Below are 20,380 nucleotides of genomic sequence, written 5' to 3'. Positions count from 1 at the left end.
GAAGGTAAATTTGGGGAACTAATTCAGACAGAGTTGATATCTAATGTAAAGAAAAAATGTTCTCAAAGTATGAATGTAAAGGAAGAACAGAAGGAAAACTATTAAACTTGGGAAATATAGAGACTGTCATCAAAATTTATAGATGAAATGAGAAAAAGTAATCAATAAAAAGACACAGAAGGAAATCTAACAAAGAACATGGAGAACCAGAATAATACAGTATCAGAAGTTAGCTGGTGCTTAATTAGGCTAGAATGAAAACTACATCTTAGTCATCTTTATTACCTATAACATATAACATTATGTTTGGTACCCAGGCTCTCAATAAATAGGCATCAAAATAATGAATTCAGGTTGAAGCCTATATTTCACTAAGCAGTGATACTGGCAAAACTGCTACCCAGCATGAGCTATTTTAGATACTATCTAAATTTTGATACTCAAAATGTGGTTCACAAACCAGCTATACCAGCATCACCTGGAATAGACTGTTTAGAAATACAGAATCTTGGGTCCCACCCCAGACCTACTAAATCAGTTTATTAATCAGTATTTTAACAAGACCCTCAGTGAATTCAAATGCACATGCAAATATGAAAAGCACTGTTCTAGGTGCTTTAGTCATTTCCCCAGTTAAATTTGATTGGGGAGTAGAGGGATAAAGGATAAAATGAGCCAAATTCTGTCATGAACCCTCACAGCAGTATCACTCTCTGATTCTACTTTAAGAATAAGTTACAGGATTTGGCAATACTTTAAATTTGGGATAAAATGCTGATAAAAGAGAACTGATTCATGCTTATAAGGTATATTCACCTTAATTATACTGAACCAGGCACAAAAATTTTAATTAAAAAAAGAAAATAATCTATTTTACCAATATTATGCTTAATAGTATCAACCAATACTTTTGAAGTGATGATAATAGAAGACATTAGAAGAGTTACCACAAAGTAAACCTTGTCAGTAAATAAGACCTTTTAGGGAGTAGATATAGAAAACAATAAAGGGTCAATTTCCAAAACACTAAAGCAAGAATGGGAACTTTCAACATGGTTGACAGTGATTAGTAGTTTCAAGAATTATTTGTACAACAGCAAGAATCCTCACTGATGAGCATCATTTTCCAGCCCCTCTCCAATCTCATCTCTCTTCTCCAACTTATTTTCTTCTATTTCTTCCCTTCTTGTTCTTCCCTTACACTTCTCAAAAATATCCTCAGGAACTGCTCTAACAAATGAGAGGTGCTTATGATGACAGAGATTATTGTCCATGTCCATGAATTGACTCAAACACTAATGTGAATAATGATTTAAAGCAAAAGAATGTGAGGGGGAAAATGCTACCATCAAAGATTTATTCAGACAGTGATATAGGAAAAAAAAAAAATCATACAAAGTAAAAAACAAACCAATTGGGGCTTCCCTGGTGGCGCAGTGGTTGAGAGTCCGCCTGCCGATGCAGGGGACATGGGTTCGTGCCCCGGTCCGGGAAGATCCCACATGCCACGAAGCAGCTAGGCCCGTGAGCCATGGCTGCTGAGCCTGTGTGTCCGGAGCCTGTGCTCCGCAACGGTAGAGGCCAGAACAGTGAGAGGCCTGCGTACCGCAAAAACAAACAAACAAACAAACACCAAAAAAAAAAACAATTAAGAACATCATTTCAGAATCCAGTTCCAGATCAGGAAAGGTTAAAAACTGAATGACAACAAATTTAGAAAACTAATAAAAAAAGAACATATATAGAAAATAAAGCTGATATATGAAACAGCTGGTAATGTGAAGAGAGGTGACTTAGAACTGAGGAGACATATGTCATAAGCAGGGAAACAACCAGAAAAGAGGTGACTACTGTAGAAAATTTTGCATATTTACATGTACAGGAATAGGATGCTGAAGGTGGGCATTTTTAAATAAACACCGCAAAAGTATTCATTCAAAATAGAGTAATACTTCTGTCACTGTTGATAATATATTCCAGTGACCCACAGAAATGCTAAGGCTATGATATGGGGACTATTTTAGGAATAGGACAGATATAGTCCCTGTTCTCATGGAGCTTTCAGTCCAGACTCTAGAATACAAGACAAATTCAGCAAGTAATTATATGTCTGAAAATGAAGAGTGCTATCAGAGCAAATATAGGAACATACCAGGTTGAGGGGTAATTATCAAGGAAAGTGATATTTAAACTGAGTACAAAGCTTGGTAAGGAACCCAGAGTATATTTAGGAAAATTTTTCTAAGTAAAAGGAAGAGGGCTTCCCTGGTGGCGCAGTGGTTAAGAATCCGCCTGCCAATGCAGGGGACACGGGTTCGAGCCCTGGTCCGGGAAGATCCCACATGCCACAGAGCAACTAAGCCCATGCACCAGGACTACTGAGCCTGCGCTCTAGACCCTGCGAGCCACAACTACTGAAGCCCATGCACCTAGAGCCCATGCTCCGCAGCAAGAAGCCACAGCAGTGAGAAGCCCACGCACCGCAAAAAAGAGAAGCCCCCACTCGTCGCAACTAGAGAAAGTGCGTGCACAGCAACGAAGACTCAGTGCAGCCAAAAATAAATAAATTAATTAATTAAAAAAAAAAAAAAGGAAGAGCATATTTAAAGGTCCACTTGTGAAAGTGGTCTGTTTATGGAACTGGAAAAATTTCATTATAAAGCAACCCAGGAGATGAATCTGGAGAGGAAGTGAAAAGTGAGAAGGTATATGCATAAACTGCTACAATACTCTAAGAAATAAATTACTCTAGTTTCGCTAAGGGGAGTAGCAGGAGGAATGGAGAGAAATAACAGATGTGAAAGCTACTTAGGAAGAAGTCAAAAGACTTACTGACTTTATATGGTTTGCTAGGTAAAGAAAACAGGAGCTAAAGATGAATCAGATTTCTTTCTTGAGCTAATAGATTTACTATGGCTCCATTTATGAAGATACTGAAAATGAGAGGAGGAAGAAGTTTGGAAGAATTTAGTTCCCAGCATGTTCAGCTTGAGAAGCCTGTGAGACAACAAAAGTAGAAAAGTTAATTTGCTCAATCCAGGTCATCAGTTTAGGCATTACGAGAGTATGTCAAGTGCTTGTGAACTAAAGGAAAATTATCTTCAGAGTAAAATATCTTTGGAATTAAATTATCTCGATATTTTTAGTCTTTGAAAACTGATATGGTTGGCAGAATAACAGCCTCCTAAAGATGCACCCACCCTAATCACAAAATCTGTGAAAATATTATCTTACGTGGCAAGAGACTTTAGAGATATGATTAAGGTTATAAACCTTAAAATGGTGAGATTATCCTGGATTATCCAGGTTGGCCGAATCTAATGACATGTGTCCCTAAAAGCTGTGGTAAGAGGGAGAGAGATGGGATGATGGAAGAGAGGCAAGAGAAATTTGAAACAATAAAAAGGCTGGCATTGCAGGTTTTGAGGATGTAAAAGGGGAGCCATGATTTAAGGAACATAGGCAATTTCAAGAAGGTAGAAAAAGCAAGGAAACAGATCCTCTCCTAGAACCACCAAAAAGGAACAAAAAACCGTGTCAACACCTGGATTTTGCCCCAATAAAATCCATTTCAGACTCCTGACTCACAGAACGGTAAGATAATAAATGTGTGTTGTTTTAAGCCACTAAGTATGTAGTAAGTTGTTATGAGAGCAAAAGAAAATTAATACAGAATGCTATATTCACTAATGAACCTAGATAAGAAAAATTTAATATACATGAAGATTAGTGTACAATATATAGCAAGTACTCAATAAGTCTTTTAACATTTATAATTTCAGAGAGTATCTTTCAAGTACACTTTCTTGATGTAATGTTTTTTCCTAAGAAATTACAGATAAATCAAAATCTTGTATCTTCAAATTCTGTGAATTCATATTCTACTTAAAGAACTAGTAAGAAAAATGCTTTCTTGTAATGTTAACTACCACCTTCAGTTTAGTCAGATTCTCCATGTTGTATTTCCTTAAAATAAACAACTGCTAACAAGAAACTGAAATAAGCAAAAAAATAAAGAATAATTCCAATAAAAATGATGTGGTACATGTCTGACATTTATAAGAGGGCCACAAAATAGATCACTTTTCCTTCTATTCTAAGCAGAATTTTTCAAATATGCAAAGGCACATACAGGCAAAAATTGAAGTCTGACAACTATTATTTCAGGTGATATAAAGTCTGTGTTATAGACTATACAAAAAGAAAGCTAAAATAACTGAGTGGTAACTATATTAAAGTGGAATTTTTAAAATTAAAAACTAGCTTAAATATTGTGCTTTAATACACTCTCTCTTCCCTCTATATCCACAATCGAGTATAGTATATTTAGAACCTTCAGGTGCAAAAACATTTTTGGTCAAGAAAATTTCCCCATTAAATAACAGTTTTTCCATTTGAACATCAAAAACGTTTTCACTTATTTCAAAACTTTTTGATACAGCTGAGAAAATATGGGCTCTATGTTGGGACAGACCCTGGACCAATATTTAACTTCTTTTGAGTGTTATCTCCTACCATATAGGATTGTCGAGAAGGATTAAATTATATTATGCACACATGAAGTGCAATTACATTTGGTAAGTGTTTTCTATTCCATTAACTATTCTGGAGAAAATTCTTTCTGTAAGAAATACCTTTTCTATTACTTAAAAAGTGATATACTTCAACACACATTTATGATAAAAACTCTCCAGAAAGTGGGCATAGAGGGAACATTCCTCAATATAACAAAGGCCATATATGACAAACCCACAGCCAACATCATACTCAACAGTGAAAAGCTGAAAGCACTTCCTCTAAAATCAGGAACGAGACAAGGATGCCAATTCTCACCACTTTTATTCAACATAGTTTTGGAAGTCTTAGCCACAGCAATCAGGAAACAAAAAGAAATAAAAGGAATCCAAATTGGAAAGAAAGAAAGAAAACTGTCACTGTCTGCAGATGACATGATACTATATATAGAAAATCCTAAAGATGTTACCAGAAAACTACTAGAGCTCATCAATGAATTCAGTAAAGTTGCAGAATACAAAATTAAAACACAAATCTGTTGCATTTCTATACATTAACAACAAAAGTTCAGAAAGAGAAATTAAGGAAACTATCCCATTTACCATTGCATCAAAAAGAATAAAATACCTAGGAATAAACCACCTAAGGAGGCAGAAGACCTGTACTCCAAAAACTTTAAGATGCTGATGAAAGAAATCAAAGATGACAAAACAGATGGAAAGATATACCATGTTTTTGGATTGGAAGAATCAGTATCGTCAAAATGACTATCTTACCCAAGGCAATCTACAGAGTCAATGCAATCCCTATCAAATTACCAATGGCATTTTTCACAGAACCAGAACAAAAAATTTTACAATTTGTATGGAAACACAGAAGACCCCGAATAGCCAAAGCAACCTTCAGAAAGAAAAACAGAGCTGGAAGAATCAGGCTCCTGGACTTCAGACTATACTACAAAGCTACAGTAATCAAAACAGTATGATACTGGAACAAAAACAGACATACAGATCAATGGAACATGATAAAAATCCCAGAAATAAACCCACGCACCTATGGCCAATTAATTTTACAAAGGAGGCTAGGGGGCTTCCCTGGTGGCGCAGTGGTTGAGAGTCCGCCTGCCGATGCAGGGGACATGGTTTCGTACCCCGGTCCAGGAAGATCTCACATGCCGCAGAGCGGCTAGGCCCGTGAGCCATGGCCGCTGAGCCTGCGCGTCTGGAGCCTGTGCTCCGCAACGGGAGAGGCCAGAGCAGTGAGAAGCCCGCGTACTGCAAAACAATACAAAGGAGGCAAGAATACACAATAGAGAAAAGACAATCTCTTCAATAAGTGGTGCTGGGAAAACTTGTCAGCCACAGATAGAGAATGTTCTAATTTCATTCTTTAACACTATACACAAAAATAAACTCAAATGGATTACAGACCTAAATTTAAGACTGGATACTATGAAACTCCTAGAGGAAAACATAGGCAGGACACTCTTTGACATAAATCACAGCAATATCTTTTTGGATCCACCTCCTAGAGTAATGAAAATAAAAACAAAAATAAACAAATAGGACCTAATTAAACTTAAAAGCTTTTGCACAGTAAAGGAAACCATAAACAAAACAAAAAGACAACCCAAAAATGGGAGAAAATATTTCCCCATTGGAAATATTTGGTTGGAAACGAAGCAACCAACAAGAGATTAATCTCCAAAATATACAAACACTTCATGAAGCTCAGTATCAAAAAAACAAACAATTTCAATCAAAAAATGGGCAGAAGGGCTTCCCTGGTGGCGCAGTGGTTGAGAGTCCGCCTGCCGATGCAGGGGACACGGGTTCGTGCCCCGATCCCGGAAGATCCCACATGCCGCGGAGCGGCTGGGCCCGCGAGCCATGGCCGCGGAGCCTGTGTGTCCGGAGCCTGTGCTCCGCAACGGGAGAGGCCACAGCAGTGAGAGGCCCGCGTACAGCAAAAAAAAAAAAAAAAAAAAATGGGCAGAAGATCTAAACAGACGTTTCTCCAAGGAAGACATACAGATGGCCAAGAGGCACATGAAAAGATGTTCAACACTGTAAATTATTAGAGAAATGCAAATCAAAACTACGAGGTATCACCTCGCACCAGTCTGAATGGCCATCATCAAAAAGTCTACAAATAGCAAATGCTGGAGAGGGTATGGAGGAAAAGGAACCCTCCCTACCCTGTTGGTGGGAATGTAAATTGGTGCAGCCACTGTGGAGTACAGTATGGAAGTTCCTTAAAAGACTAAAGACAGCAATTATACTCCAATAAAGATGTTAAAAAAAAAAAAACTAAAGATAGCATTACCATATGATCTGCAATCCCACTCTTGGACATATATCCAGAGAAAATCGTAATTGGAAAAGATACATGCACCCCAATGTTCACTACAGCACTATTTACTATAGCCAAGACATGGAAGCAACCTAAATGTCCATCCACAGATGAATGGATAAAGAAGGTGTAATGTATAATATATGTGTGTATACACACACACACACACACACACATATACATATACACATACACTATGGAATATTACTCAGCCATAAAAAAAGAATGAAACAATGCCATTTGCAGCAACATGGATGGACCTAGAGATTATCATACTAAGCAAACTAAGCCAAAGACAAATATCATATAATGTCCCTTATATGTGGATCTACCAAACAACAAAAAAAAAAGATACAAATGAACTTATTTTCAAAACAGAAATAGACTCACAGACATACAAAACAAACTTATGGTTACCAAAGGGGAAAGGTGGGGGGAACGGCAGATAAATTAGGAGTTTGGAATTAACATATACACACTATTATATATGAAATAGATAACCAACAAGTACCTATTATATAGCACAGGGAACTATACTCAAAATTTTGTAATAACCTATAACGGAAAAGAACATGAAAAAGAATATATGTGTGTGTGTGTGTGTGTGTGTGTGTGCGCGTGTATAACTGATTCACTTTGCTGTACATCTGAAACACAACTATACTTCAATAAAAAAAAGTGATACAAAAAGCACAAATCGATCTTTTCTTCATGATAGTGTCACCATTACAAATCTCAATCACTATACAGTGATGACATAAGAAGAGTGGCCATATTTTGGTTTGACATATTTGGTTTGACAGGACAATCCCAGTTTATGTTTACTGTCCTGACATCCTCTCCCATTCTCAAATGTCCCAGTTTGGATAATAAATAAATAATGAGTAAATAATGGAATAGAAGAGTATTAATTTTTATCTACAAGAACTAGCCCCACTAGCTTAATTTTTTCCCAATTTATATTTTAATAAACCTCAAGAATATATGATGCTGTCTTATTTGTGTTATGGTAACCACCTGGTTTACTAAGCCTTTACCTTTTACTTTTCCCTTTATATATGCTGCCGTTTTAGAAGCTACACAAAAGTCAAGTGACCTGGAGTTGAATTATATGTAAAATAAAGAGATTCTAGAAAAGAGTTTGTAGGCTTTTGAGGCTCTGTATAGATTTAAGTTTACTTTGCCTACTTCCCAAAGCTAAATAGGAGTATCACAAAAACACAAAGTGGTAGAATAATATTCTACCACTTTACATTACATATAAATACTCACATTATAAGTATTTATACATATAAATACTTACCCAGAGGTAGCAACTGTTTTTTGGAAGTGTGAACACTTATCTCTTCACCCTCGTCCATATTTCGGTCTGAATTTCTTTGTAACCTGTCTTGGGCAATATGTGATATATTTATATTTCTACCTTTAGATTGTTCCATGTCAACTTGTTCTTCAACTACACTGGCCTTAAATTTTGTTCCCCGTTTTTGTTTTATAGTCCTTTTGTTTCCAGATGATTTTTTTGCATTCTCAGAATACATTTCATATTTTGAAGATTTACAATTATTTTCCATTTCATCTGTCAAAGCACAACTCCCACCGAGTATTTTTTGTTCAGAAGACTGAGATTTCTCTACTGGGTGAGCTTTACCAGGATGTTTGCCACTTTTCAAACCTGTAGATGATACACTGTCATGTTTTTCTCTTGACTTCTTCCTTTGAAGGAGTACAGTGCTCTCAGCAGGAGATACTGTGCATTGTTTCAGAGGCCCAGTCTTTCTTGGTATAGTAATCCATGGTTGATTGGCAAAACTTTTATCTGATTCATCAATTATAAATTCATCTTCTAATAACTTCATGTTATTTGCAGGAGATAAATGAGGTGGAGCAGTTGCTATATGCCTAACAACAGAACTAAAACAGAATGTTACAATAAATAATAGCTCAAAAAGTAAAGCTTTTACCTTGCTTTAAAGAGCAGTTCACATGTCTCCTCAATTTTTCCTTCCCCATTAAAATCCTTCCTGGGACTTCCCTGGTGGTCCACTGGTTAAGGATCCGCCTTTCAACGCAGGGGATGTGGGTTCGATCCCTGGTCAGGAAACTAAGATCTCACATGCCATGGGGCAACTAAGCCTGTACGCCACAACTACTGAGGCCATGTGCTGCAACTACTGAGCCCGCATGCCACAACTAGAGAGAAGCCCATGCACCACAATGAGCCCATGCGCCACAACGAAAGACTCTGTGTGCCGCAACTAAGACCCAACGCAGCCAAATATAAATAAGTAACTAAATAGTTTTTTTAAAAAATTCTTCCCTCCTTTTACATTTCTATAATATCTGAGCATACTCATTTATTACCCTAATGGGATCACAGAAATTTAGAGCTGGAAGGAATCTCTACTGTATCAACTAATTTGGCATTCCTCCATTCATTACATACATTAAACAGATAAAACCCAGAGATGTATAAATATAGCCCAGATACATTGACTTATAGTACAAAAATGCATGCATTATATATAATGTTATATTAAATTTTGTTTATATAGATGTCTCTTGGGGCCTGAATCCCTTAACATCCAAAACAAGATTATTTCTGAGATACCTTCTAGTCTAATAGTCTAAGAAAACACAACAAAATTACAGGCTAAATTATATTATGTAAAACTTCACTCCAAGTTGGATAATTCACACATTTTCATATGTGTTTTAATACTGTAATCAGAGTATAGAAATAAATGAAGTGTATCTAGAAAGGTAAGCACACTGGGATTACACAGCATCTCTTCCAATTAGTTGGAAAAGTTTTCTAAAGAAGGATGGAATTATTCAAAAGATGGTAATCTGATGGAGTCATTTTGCACTTCCCTCCTTTTTATGACAACAGCCTTGAGCAAACCACATATTGGAGTGAATATGCAAAAATAAACACCTAGGGTAAACATCCAAATTCCAAAGCCAGCATATACACTCCTGTTTCTGCCTCTTTCACTTGAGTAAGGATGCTTAACTATTTTTATACACAGTAGAAGAAAAGGAAGAATGGAAGAACTGGATTATCATGTCTAGTTTTTTTCTCATTTTTAAGATATAAAAAAAGATTATAAAATGAAAATGCCTTCTCTACTTCTCTAATCTCAAACCCCTGATAAATCTTATAATGTAAAAAATTTATACACATATATGCTAAGAAATATACTGTCTTCTAATAGGTAGACTCTTACAAGTTTATATAATTAGAAAACTCTAGAAAATCTAATAAAAAAGCAAAGTCACTATAAATAGACCACATAATATATAAATAGAAGACCATGTTTAAACAGAAATATTATTTTTCAGCACTTAAAGAAAAAGCCACTCTGATATAAATGTTTAATTTGCTTTATTGTATGTTATCTGTAATATCTATTAATTCTATATATTAAAGAAGTAATGCTAAGTATTTAAAAATAAAGCCTTCCCAAACCAGCCAACAAGAACTCTCTAAATCCACTCCTCTATTCAAGAGACTTCCATAACTTCAAGGTTATTCAAACCAAAGATATCCTTAGGAAACAACTTTGACACTTACTATAGATCAAATGTTTACACCCTTCAAAAATTCATAAATTGAAACCTAATCCCCAGTATGATGGTATTTGAGGGTGGGGACTTTAGGAAGTGATTAGGTCATTAGGGTGGAATGGCTCATAAATGAATTAGTATCTTTATAAAAGAGACCCCAGGGCCTCCCTGGTGGCGCAGTGGTTAAGAGTCCGCCTGCCGATGCAGGGGATACGGGTTCGTGCCCCGGTCTGGGAGGATCCCATATGCCGCGGAGCGGCTGGGCCCGTGAGCCATGGCCGCTGGGCCTGCGCATCCGGAGCCTGTGCTCCGCAACGGGAGAGGCCACAACAGTGAGAGGCCCACATACCGCAAAAAGAAAAAATAAATAAATAAATAAATAAAGAGACCCCAGAAAGCCCCCTCACTACCTTCTACCATTTGAGGTTATAGCAATAAGACAGACATCCATGAACCAGGAAGCAAGCCTCACCAGACAGTGAATCTACCTGAGCCTTGATCTTGGACTTCCCAGCCTCCAGCACTGTGAAATGTAAATTTCTGTTGTTTGTAAGCCACCCAGACTGTGATGGTCTGTTTAGCAGCTCAAATGGACTAGACAACACTATTAAAATTGAGAATAGAGAAAGATGACTTCTGGCTAGGTGGAAAAAATCAAGAAAGACTCTGTGGCATTTGAGTTGGATCTTGAAGAATGGATATGATTTGGTCATGAGGAAATACAAGAAAGACAATCATAAGGAAGAGCATGAGCATAGAAAAGGAGCAGGAAAGCACAAGTAATAGTGAGTAGTTACATCTGGCTACAGCAATTAAACATACACTTTACTCACTAGTTTACTAAAAAAAAAACCCAGCATATTAAAGAATACTTAATTACTTTTTTGGACATAGATATAATTAGCCTCTAAGTATAACGTATTTCTATCAGATTATGGGGCAACATCCATACAAGGGATAAAAGAGGCCACATATATACATATGTATATATATATACTGTATATATGTATATATATATATATATATATATATATATATATATATATATATACACACAAAGGCTGGGGGAGAGGGAGGAAGACTGGAGGGGTGGGGGGAGGGAGGAGTCAACTAAGGAACACAGACTGAACCAAAGAGGAATTTCATTCATTCAATGTTTTTTATAAAACCTTCCTAATATATTCACTAGCATTCTGATAGATCTCACAGAAAACACAAAAGAAACTAAACTCCTGGAAAGAAGGGCTTATGTCTTAACCTACTAAGAAAGATATACAAAATAGCTAAACTATAATACAAGGCAAGAACTATTTTAAAAAACACTGGAGTGGGACTTGGAAAAAATCAGAAGGACCTTAGAATAAAATATAAATTGGCATACGACAAGGGGAAAAGGCGTGCCAAAGCCAGGACAACTGCAAATATGTATGACAAGTTGGTAGAAACAGTTCACTAGTGACAGTGAAAGCCTTAAATACCAGCTGACAGATCTCAAGTTTATTCTATAGACCAGTGGTTCTCAACCCTAGCTGCTATTATTTCTAGTTAACTCTAATGTGCAGCCAGTTAAGAATCACTGTATGGATATTGTAGAACCACCAAAGGTTTTTAAGTAGGCAAAAACAGATTAAAACTTATTTTAGGACTATCCTTTTACTAACACAATCAAAAGAAATAGAAAGAGGGAAGGGATGGGGGAACAGATATATATGTATGACTGAGTCACTTTGTTATAAAGCAGAAACTAAAAAAAAAAAAAAAAAAAAGAAATAGAAAAAATATTTAAAACACTTAACAGTGGAATACAGGCACCCTGACATAATTTTATTTCTAAATACTGTCTTTATTCTTTGATCTCATACATACTAGAAAGTGCTGATGAACAGAAGCAATGAAAGCTGAATAAACTTTTCTTTCACATCTAATTTAATATCCCTTAAATGATGGCTTTGGGATTAATTTACTGGTAAGAAACTACTCTCTCCTTATGGGTTAGACATAATTTCAATTAAAAATTGTGTCAATTAAGATTAACTTCTAGTTAAATATCACTAAGAATCCTTAGATACTATTCAAAGAATGTGAAAGAAAAATGTGGACCATTTCTTAATAACTCACCTGGATTCACTTTTTCTTTTTACAGTTTCTAAAAACAATGTTGAAAAACTCTTTCTAGCTTGTGGTTGATCTTCACATTCTGAATCTTGTATTCTTTTTTGAGATGTTCCTAACTGTTTCTTCTCTTGTGGTCCTTCTGATACTTTATCCTCTATTTCTGATACTTTATTCATTACTTCTACTTTATTCAAATCATCTTTATCTTCAAAGTTTAACCTAAAAGGTTAAAAGGAAGACATGATGAATGTTCCCACCATTTGTTGAGTTATAAGTATTCCTGAACTCCCTTACAGTGACAATACAACTGCTTACAAAATTTTCCAGTGGGCCTTTATTTAAAAATTATAAATGCTGATGTGTTTCTCTTACACAACATACACAAGAAATTGCTCAGAAAAATTAAATTTTGTATTTGTTGATAGAAAAAAATAAGAGAGAAAAAGAATGGCTAAATCATATAACAAGGAAATGTGTAGCTTAGAACACTAGTTCTCAAACATTTAATATGAATTTGAACCATCTGGAGAATCTTACTAAAATGTAGATTCTGATTCAGTAGGTCTAGCATAGGGTTTGAGATTCTATATTTCTAACAGGCTTCCAGATAATGCCACTGCTCTCGATCCTGAGCTGCAGATCACACTGTGAATAGCAAAATCTTAGAATGTACTTAACTCCTCAGCTCCAAGAATCACACAAGACCCTAGAAAGATATTACACTCATGGCAGAGGTTCCCAATAGCAAAGGACCTTGAACAATCTATTTTGCTTCTTAAAGGTCAAAGGGAAAGCCCCAAGAAATGGATGTGGGTTTACCGCAACTCATCCTCAACAAAACTTACTCTTTGCTACCCTCAGATGACCTGATATATACCTACCCTTATAATTAGAAATAACATAGAGAAAATACAAATTGTTTCTCTTAGGAAGTTATAGAAAACTTATCAGGAAAAAAAACACATCCTGTGATAAACAATAAAGGAAAAGAATATGAAAAAGAATGTATATATATGTATAACTGAGTCACTATGCTGTACAGCAGTAATTAATGCAACATTGTATTCAACTATACTTCAATAAAAAATATTTTTTTAAAAAGAGAAAGATCTGAATATAACAAAATATTCACATATGTCAAATCTGAATATGTGAGTGCCTATTGTGTTATCTTCTGTATGTCTACAGTATTTTAAAATAAAAATCTTAAAGAAAAGAAAAAAGAAAAAAAAAACATGCTTTTCCATAGACCATAGAAAAGTTTACCCCCAAACTTCTCTGAAGAACACTTTAAGGCCTTCCATATTAAATATAAACTGAATATATACTGAATGTATGTTATGTTTTTCTCAAAACATGTTAATATTCCTCAATACTTACTATAAAATACCTAAAAGACTAAATTACCCACTTTTTAACATAAAAGATAAAATACAGTAAGATTAATATCATTTAAATAAACAAAAATTCACCTTTTTTTGGTTTTATGAGAAATCTCTGTACTTGAAGGCAGCATATTTACTGAATTTTCAGAAGTATAGGTCTCTCTCTTTTGGGCAACAGATGGAATAGTCTTTTTCAATAAAGATGCTTTTGCATCCAGATCAGAAGGTAAGCCAATAGATAAGTAAAATTCCTCATCAGCTTCATTGTGATGATCTTTTAGTTTTTTACTTGACATTTTTCTCGAGTCAGATGTATTGTTAGAATGAACATCAGTTTCCAAAATTTCCTGATGAAACTCATGGGCCTGAACTAGAAGAAAATTACATGAAGGTATTAAAAACTCTTTAAATAATAATACTAGAACAAAATGTGCTTTTTAAAATACAGCAGTAATTTAATTAGAAAGTTTCCAGAAGACTCACAGGTCATTAAGTTTATAATCAAAGATCAAGGATTAAAATACACAAGTACTTTAAGAGTTCTAATTTATGAAATTAATAAACTGAAAGGTGTATTTGGTCCATGCTCCACAGTTCTAAAATGAATAAAATCCTCAAACATAGAAAACTCACAGTTTTATTGATATAGTAAATTTATTCAAGATTTGAATATAGTTAAACTCAGAGAAGGAGAGATTTGAATAATGGTTGCCAGGAACTGGGAGAAGGGAGAAATTCGGAGTTGTTAATTAACAGGTGTAAAGTTTCAGTTATACAAGATAAATAAGTTTTAGAGATCTAGAGTACATTGTGCCTATACATAACAATACTCTATTGTACACTTAAAAATCTGTTGAGAGGGAAGATCTCATGTAAAAATGTTCTTACTGGGACTTCCCAGGTGGTGAAGTGGTTAAGAGTCCACCTGCCAATGCAGGGAACACGGGTTCGAGCCTTGGTCTAGGAAGATCCCACATGCCGCAGAGCAACTAAGCCCATGCGCCACAACTACTGAGCCTGCACTCTAGAGCCCACGAGCCACAACTCCTGAGGCCATGTGCCACAACTCCTGAGCCTGCGTGCCGCAACTACTGAAGCCTGTGCGCTCTAGGGCCCATGCACCACAACTACTGAACCAATGTGTTGCAACTACTGAAGCCCACGTGCCTAGAGCCCATGCTCTGCAACAAGAGAAGCCACTGCAATGAGCACACTGCAATGAAGAGTAGCCCCCGCCTGCCGCAACTAGAGAAAGCCCATGCGCAGCAACAAAGACCCAATGCAGCCAAAAATAAATAAAATTAAAAAATAAATAAATAAAATGTTCTTACCACAATAAAATAAAAATTCTTTTAAAGATTTAAATAAATCTTTACATAGCTAAAATAAGTAACAGGTAATCCTAGAAAAATTATGAGATTCAATCTTTAGGTTAAGAGTTGGGTAAACTAGGGCAGCAAGATGAGCACATTTTTATACATATACATACACATATACATATAGAACAGATACATATATAGATATATAAAATATATCTATATATGTATATATAAGGAGAATATTTATATACACATACATCTTGATACCTATACAAAGAGAATATATATTAGACATATATATCTTTATAGCTATATAAAGAGAAATATATATTCTCTTAACCCTTAACCTTCAAATATCAAAGAAAAAGTAGAATGGCTGGGTAGTACTCATACTGATTCATACTCTCAAAAAGAAAAGATTAAAAATTTAAAATAAGCCAAAATGGCTTTTGGTTCTGGAACAAAATTACATAGACTCACTTTTTCCTGCTTCTCCCTTTAAGTACAACTTAAACCAACAATAATAACAGAACTCTGAAAGCTGAAAGAAGGTATATTTGCTAGGAACCTCAAGCCTTAAGCAACAACGGATAATGTGGTGAATCCCCTGTAGCATCAGAAAATGAAACAAACCAAAATACCACTGCTAGAACTCTAAACACTTAAACGTCATTGGAAATAAACTCCACAAAAATAGGCAAGAGCCTTCACATTAAACCAAAACAGGGCAACTATAACAAATGACTGAAATACAATGAAGAGTCCCTTAACATAATAACCAAAATGTTGAGGATACAATCAAAATGATTCATCATGATAAAAATTTAAAAAAAAGAAAAAACACAATCTGAAGAAGAAAATACGATCAATGGATGCAAATGGACAAGATGAATCAGATGCTGCAATTATTTAACAAGAATTTATTTAAAGCAACCACCATAAAAATGTCTTAACGGGGCTTCCCTGGTGGCGCAGTGGTTGAGAGTCCGACTGCCGATGCAGGGGACACGGGATCGTGTCCCGGTCCGGGAGGATCCCACATGCCGCGGAGCAGCTGGGCCCGTGAGCCATGGCCGCTGAGCCTGCGCAGCCAGAGCCTGTGCTCCGCAACGGGAGAGGCCACAACAGTGAGAGGCCCGCGTACCGCAAAAAAAAAAAAAAAAAAAAAAAAGTATATTGAATGATATATGAGACTTAATACATGATAAAAGTAGCACATTCATATGAGAATGGATTATGTAATTAATAAAAGGAACTAGCACAACTGACCATAACTCAAAAGCTATTGAAAAAAAAAAAAACACACACTTCACATTTGACAATTAAAATAAAAAATGTTATCCATCATATAAGATACTATAACCAAAATCTGTAATAGTCTAGGGATCATTTGGAAAAATATCTGATAAATAACAGATAAATTATACAAATTACAGATAAACAGTTACAGATACTCAATTTAAAGATCTCTCATAAACTAGAAAAAACAAATGGCCAAAGGATATGAAAAGATAAAAAGGTATTTCAAATAGCCAGTAAACTTATGAAAAGGTGTTCAAACTCAGTGGTAATCACTAAAGTAACACTGAGATCATTTAATACTGATCAAATTGGCAAAAAGTTCAATAGAATAGTAAATACTCTATCAGGTGAAAGGTACTTTCTTACATTACTGGTATAAAAGGAAATTGTAAAAGCCTCTTCTGAAAGCATGCGTGCACACACACACACGTTTATATATGTGTTCGTTCAGGAGCACCAATGAAGATATGGAAGGATTTAAGGCTACCTCAGCAGGATGAGGGGAGTAATGATTAGTAGCTTTTTCTTTTAAATCTTTGACTCACCTCAAATGAAGGACTTTTCTAATTTAAAAGATGCAAATAAAACTTTAAAAACTGGCAGCACATATAAATGACTGAAGGAAATGCAACAAAATGCAACAAAGAGAAGAAGAACACTGACCACATATATTCAAATATCAAATCATTATGTTGTATTCCTGAAACTAGTATTATGTAAATTATACCTTAGTTTAAAAAAAAAAATGCTCAAGGAGTCCATGGAGAGGCCCACATGGGAGGAAATTAAGGCTTCCTGCCAGCAAACAGACCCACATAAGTGTCATCTTGGAAATACATCCTTAGCCCCAGTCAAGCCTTCAGATGACTGCAACCCTGGCCATCATCTTGACTACCACCTCATGAGATTACAAGCCAGCACCACCTAACTAAGTTGCTTCTGAATTCCTGACCCACAGAAACTGTATGAGATCATAAATATTTTTTTTTAAAAAAGAAGAAAAGAAAAGAAAAAAGAAAAATCTATTTGAAAACTCTTAAAGCTATGGTCCCTATAATAATTCTTAGTTAATGTCTCTTACGACATCCTATTAACAACGCTCCTATCACTAAAACAAAAAACCACATAATAATCAGATAAAACTTATTATTCTGCAAATCAAAACAACAATGAGGTACCACCTCACACCGGTCGGAATGGCCATCATTAAAAAGTCTACAAATAATAAATGCTGGAGAGGGTGAGGAGAAAAGGGAACCCTCTTACACTGTTGGTAAGAATGTAAATTGGTGCAGCCACTATAGAAAACAGTATGAAGGTTCCTCAAAAAACTAAAAATAGGGTTTTCCTGGTGGCGCAGTGGTTGAGAGTCCACCTGCCAATGCAGGGGACACAGGTTTGTGCCCTGGTCCGGGAGGATCCCACATGCCGCAGGGCAGCTGGGCCCATGAGCCATGGCCACTGAGCCTGCGTGTCTGGAGCCTGTGCTCCACAACAGGAGAGGCCACAACAGTGAGAGGCCCACGTACCACAAAAAAAAAAAAAAAAAAAAAAAAAAAAAACTAAAAATAAAGTTGCCAAATGATCCAGCGATCCCACTCCTGGTCATATACCCAGACAAAACGATAATTCGAAAAGATACATGCACCCCTATGTTCATAGCAGCACTATTTACAATAGCCAAGACATGGAAACAACCTAAATGTCCACTGTTGGATGAATGGATAAAGATGTGGCACATATATACAACGGAATATTACTCAGCCATTAAAAAGAAAGAAGTAATGCCACTTGCAGCCACATGGATAGACCTAGAGATTATCAGACTAAGTGAAGTAAGTCAGAAAGACAAATAACATATATCACTTATATGTGGAATTGAAAATACAACACAAATGAACATATCTATGAAACAAAAATGAACTCACAGATATAAAGAACACACTTGTGGTTGCCGAGGGGGAGTGGGGAGGGAAGAATTGAGAGCTTGGGATTAGCAGATGCAAACTATTATATATAGGATGGATAAACAACAAGGTCCTACTATATAGCACAGGGAACTATATTCAATATCCTATGATAAACCATAATGGAAAAGAATATATATGTATAACTGAGTCACTCTGCTGTGCAGCAGAAATTAAACACAACATTGTAAATCAACTATATTTCAATAAAATAAAAAAAAAACTTACTCATGGTTTTTTTTGTTTTTTTGTTTTTTTTTTTTAAATACACTGACAGTGGACTTGAGAGGGACTCAGAAACAACTTCATCCATTTCACAATTCTGCCTAGGCTGACCCTGACCTTGTCACTCAAGCTGACATATGTGCTACCTTCAGCATTTCTAACTTTTTTTTTTTTTTTTTTTTTTGCGGTACGCAGGCCTCTCACTGTTGTGGCCTCTTGCGTTGTGTAGCACAGGCTCCAGATGCGCAGGCTCAGTGGCCATGGCTCACTGGCCCAGCCACTCCGCAGCTTGTGGGATCTTCCCGGACCGGGGCACGAACCCGTGTCCCCTGCATCAGCAGGCGGACTCTCAACCACTGCGCCACCAGGGAAGCCCCTAACTCTTTAAATATATCTAGGCAAATATCACCCATGGGGATGCTACCAACCTGATTTGTTGACAGTTTCACTTGATTCCACAACTAACTGCAGAGGGGCTTCTTTCTTTCTTGAAGAAACGGTACCTGACTTTGGATGTGATTTCTGGCACTGAGTCTAAAAGAGATACAACATTAGATCTATTCTATTAAATTACCAATTTTGATTAAACACGTTTGTTCTTAAATTGAAAAAAAAAAGTATTTTTAAAAACAATAAACCAGCTGGTAAAGTTGCATACTTAAATCCTTAGAAACCAATTTCATATTATCTAGAAAAGCTGAAATTTCATATAACCTATCACAGAAACAATGTTGCTCTGAACAGCTTTTAAAAACCTATTCTGCCAGAAGATTGGATAAATAAATTACCGTATAGTCATATATCACAATATCACAAATACAACAGTGAAAGGAATAAACTACAGCATATATGAATGATTATGTTAAACAAAAAAAGCAAGTCACACAAGTATATAATCTCATTTACGTTAAGTTCAGAATAGATGCAAAAACATGTAAAACACTAAATATATATAGTATTTAGAGATTCACTCTATGCAGGAAAGAGTTAATGCACCAGGCCTGATCACTTAAAAACCTGCTTACAGGACTAGCCCTTGGCTGGCACACAGAGTCTTGGCTTTCAAAATGTCTCCTCCATTACCAACTGGAACCTGCTATGCCAGCCTGCCTAGACTGTTTGTATAAACAATGTGATTTATGGTGAACACCTTCCTTCTTTCCTTCAGAGAATACAGAATTTTGGTGGGCAGAGCGTACCAATATAACCAGCTCCCAATAAAAACAGGCTAAATTTCAAAAGGCTTCCCAGGGCAGAAAGACTGTACATGTTTTATAGCATTTTACTGCTGGATGCAAAGAGTGCACTCTGTGTGGCCCCTTTGGAGAGCCTGACATGGATTCCACCATACTCTGCCTGATAACGTACTTTTCTCTTACTGATCTGGCTGTGTATCCTGACTATATGCTTATAACAAATCTCAGTCATGAGTACAACTAACTACAAGTGGAGTCTCATGAGTTCTATCTAGTGAAGCACCCAGCATGTGAATGGTAGTAGGACCTGTCTCAAGTAGTGAAAGAAATATTGACACAAATGTCAGCACACACCCACGTGTGGTAAAGCTATAAAGCAAAGATGGGAATGATGAACATGAAATTCAAAACAGTGGTTACCTCTGTGCAGGGAG

At 36.0% G+C, this 20,380-nt stretch overlaps 1 protein-coding gene across 2 annotated transcripts in view; it reads right to left on the bottom strand.

The window, feature by feature from the left end:
• Positions 1-20,380, bottom strand: part of CENPC (centromere protein C) — an 84,656-nt gene that overhangs the window by 44,476 nt on the left and 19,800 nt on the right. For both annotated transcript variants that reach the window (XM_060108983.1, XM_060108984.1), the window contains exons 5-8: positions 19,179-19,284; positions 14,025-14,307; positions 12,556-12,771; positions 8,171-8,781 (exon numbers count right to left, since the gene is read on the bottom strand). In XM_060108983.1, the coding sequence (XP_059964966.1) occupies positions 8,171-8,781; positions 12,556-12,771; positions 14,025-14,307; positions 19,179-19,284 (1,216 nt within the window). The remainder of the gene's footprint in view (positions 1-8,170; positions 8,782-12,555; positions 12,772-14,024; positions 14,308-19,178; positions 19,285-20,380) is intronic.

This window comes from Mesoplodon densirostris, chromosome 1 (genome assembly GCF_025265405.1).
Source record: "Mesoplodon densirostris isolate mMesDen1 chromosome 1, mMesDen1 primary haplotype, whole genome shotgun sequence".
NCBI classification, from domain to species: domain Eukaryota; kingdom Metazoa; phylum Chordata; class Mammalia; order Artiodactyla; family Ziphiidae; genus Mesoplodon; species Mesoplodon densirostris.
The sequence above is the reverse complement of the archived record's forward strand: the minus strand, read 5'-3'. Positions and strand labels throughout refer to the sequence as shown.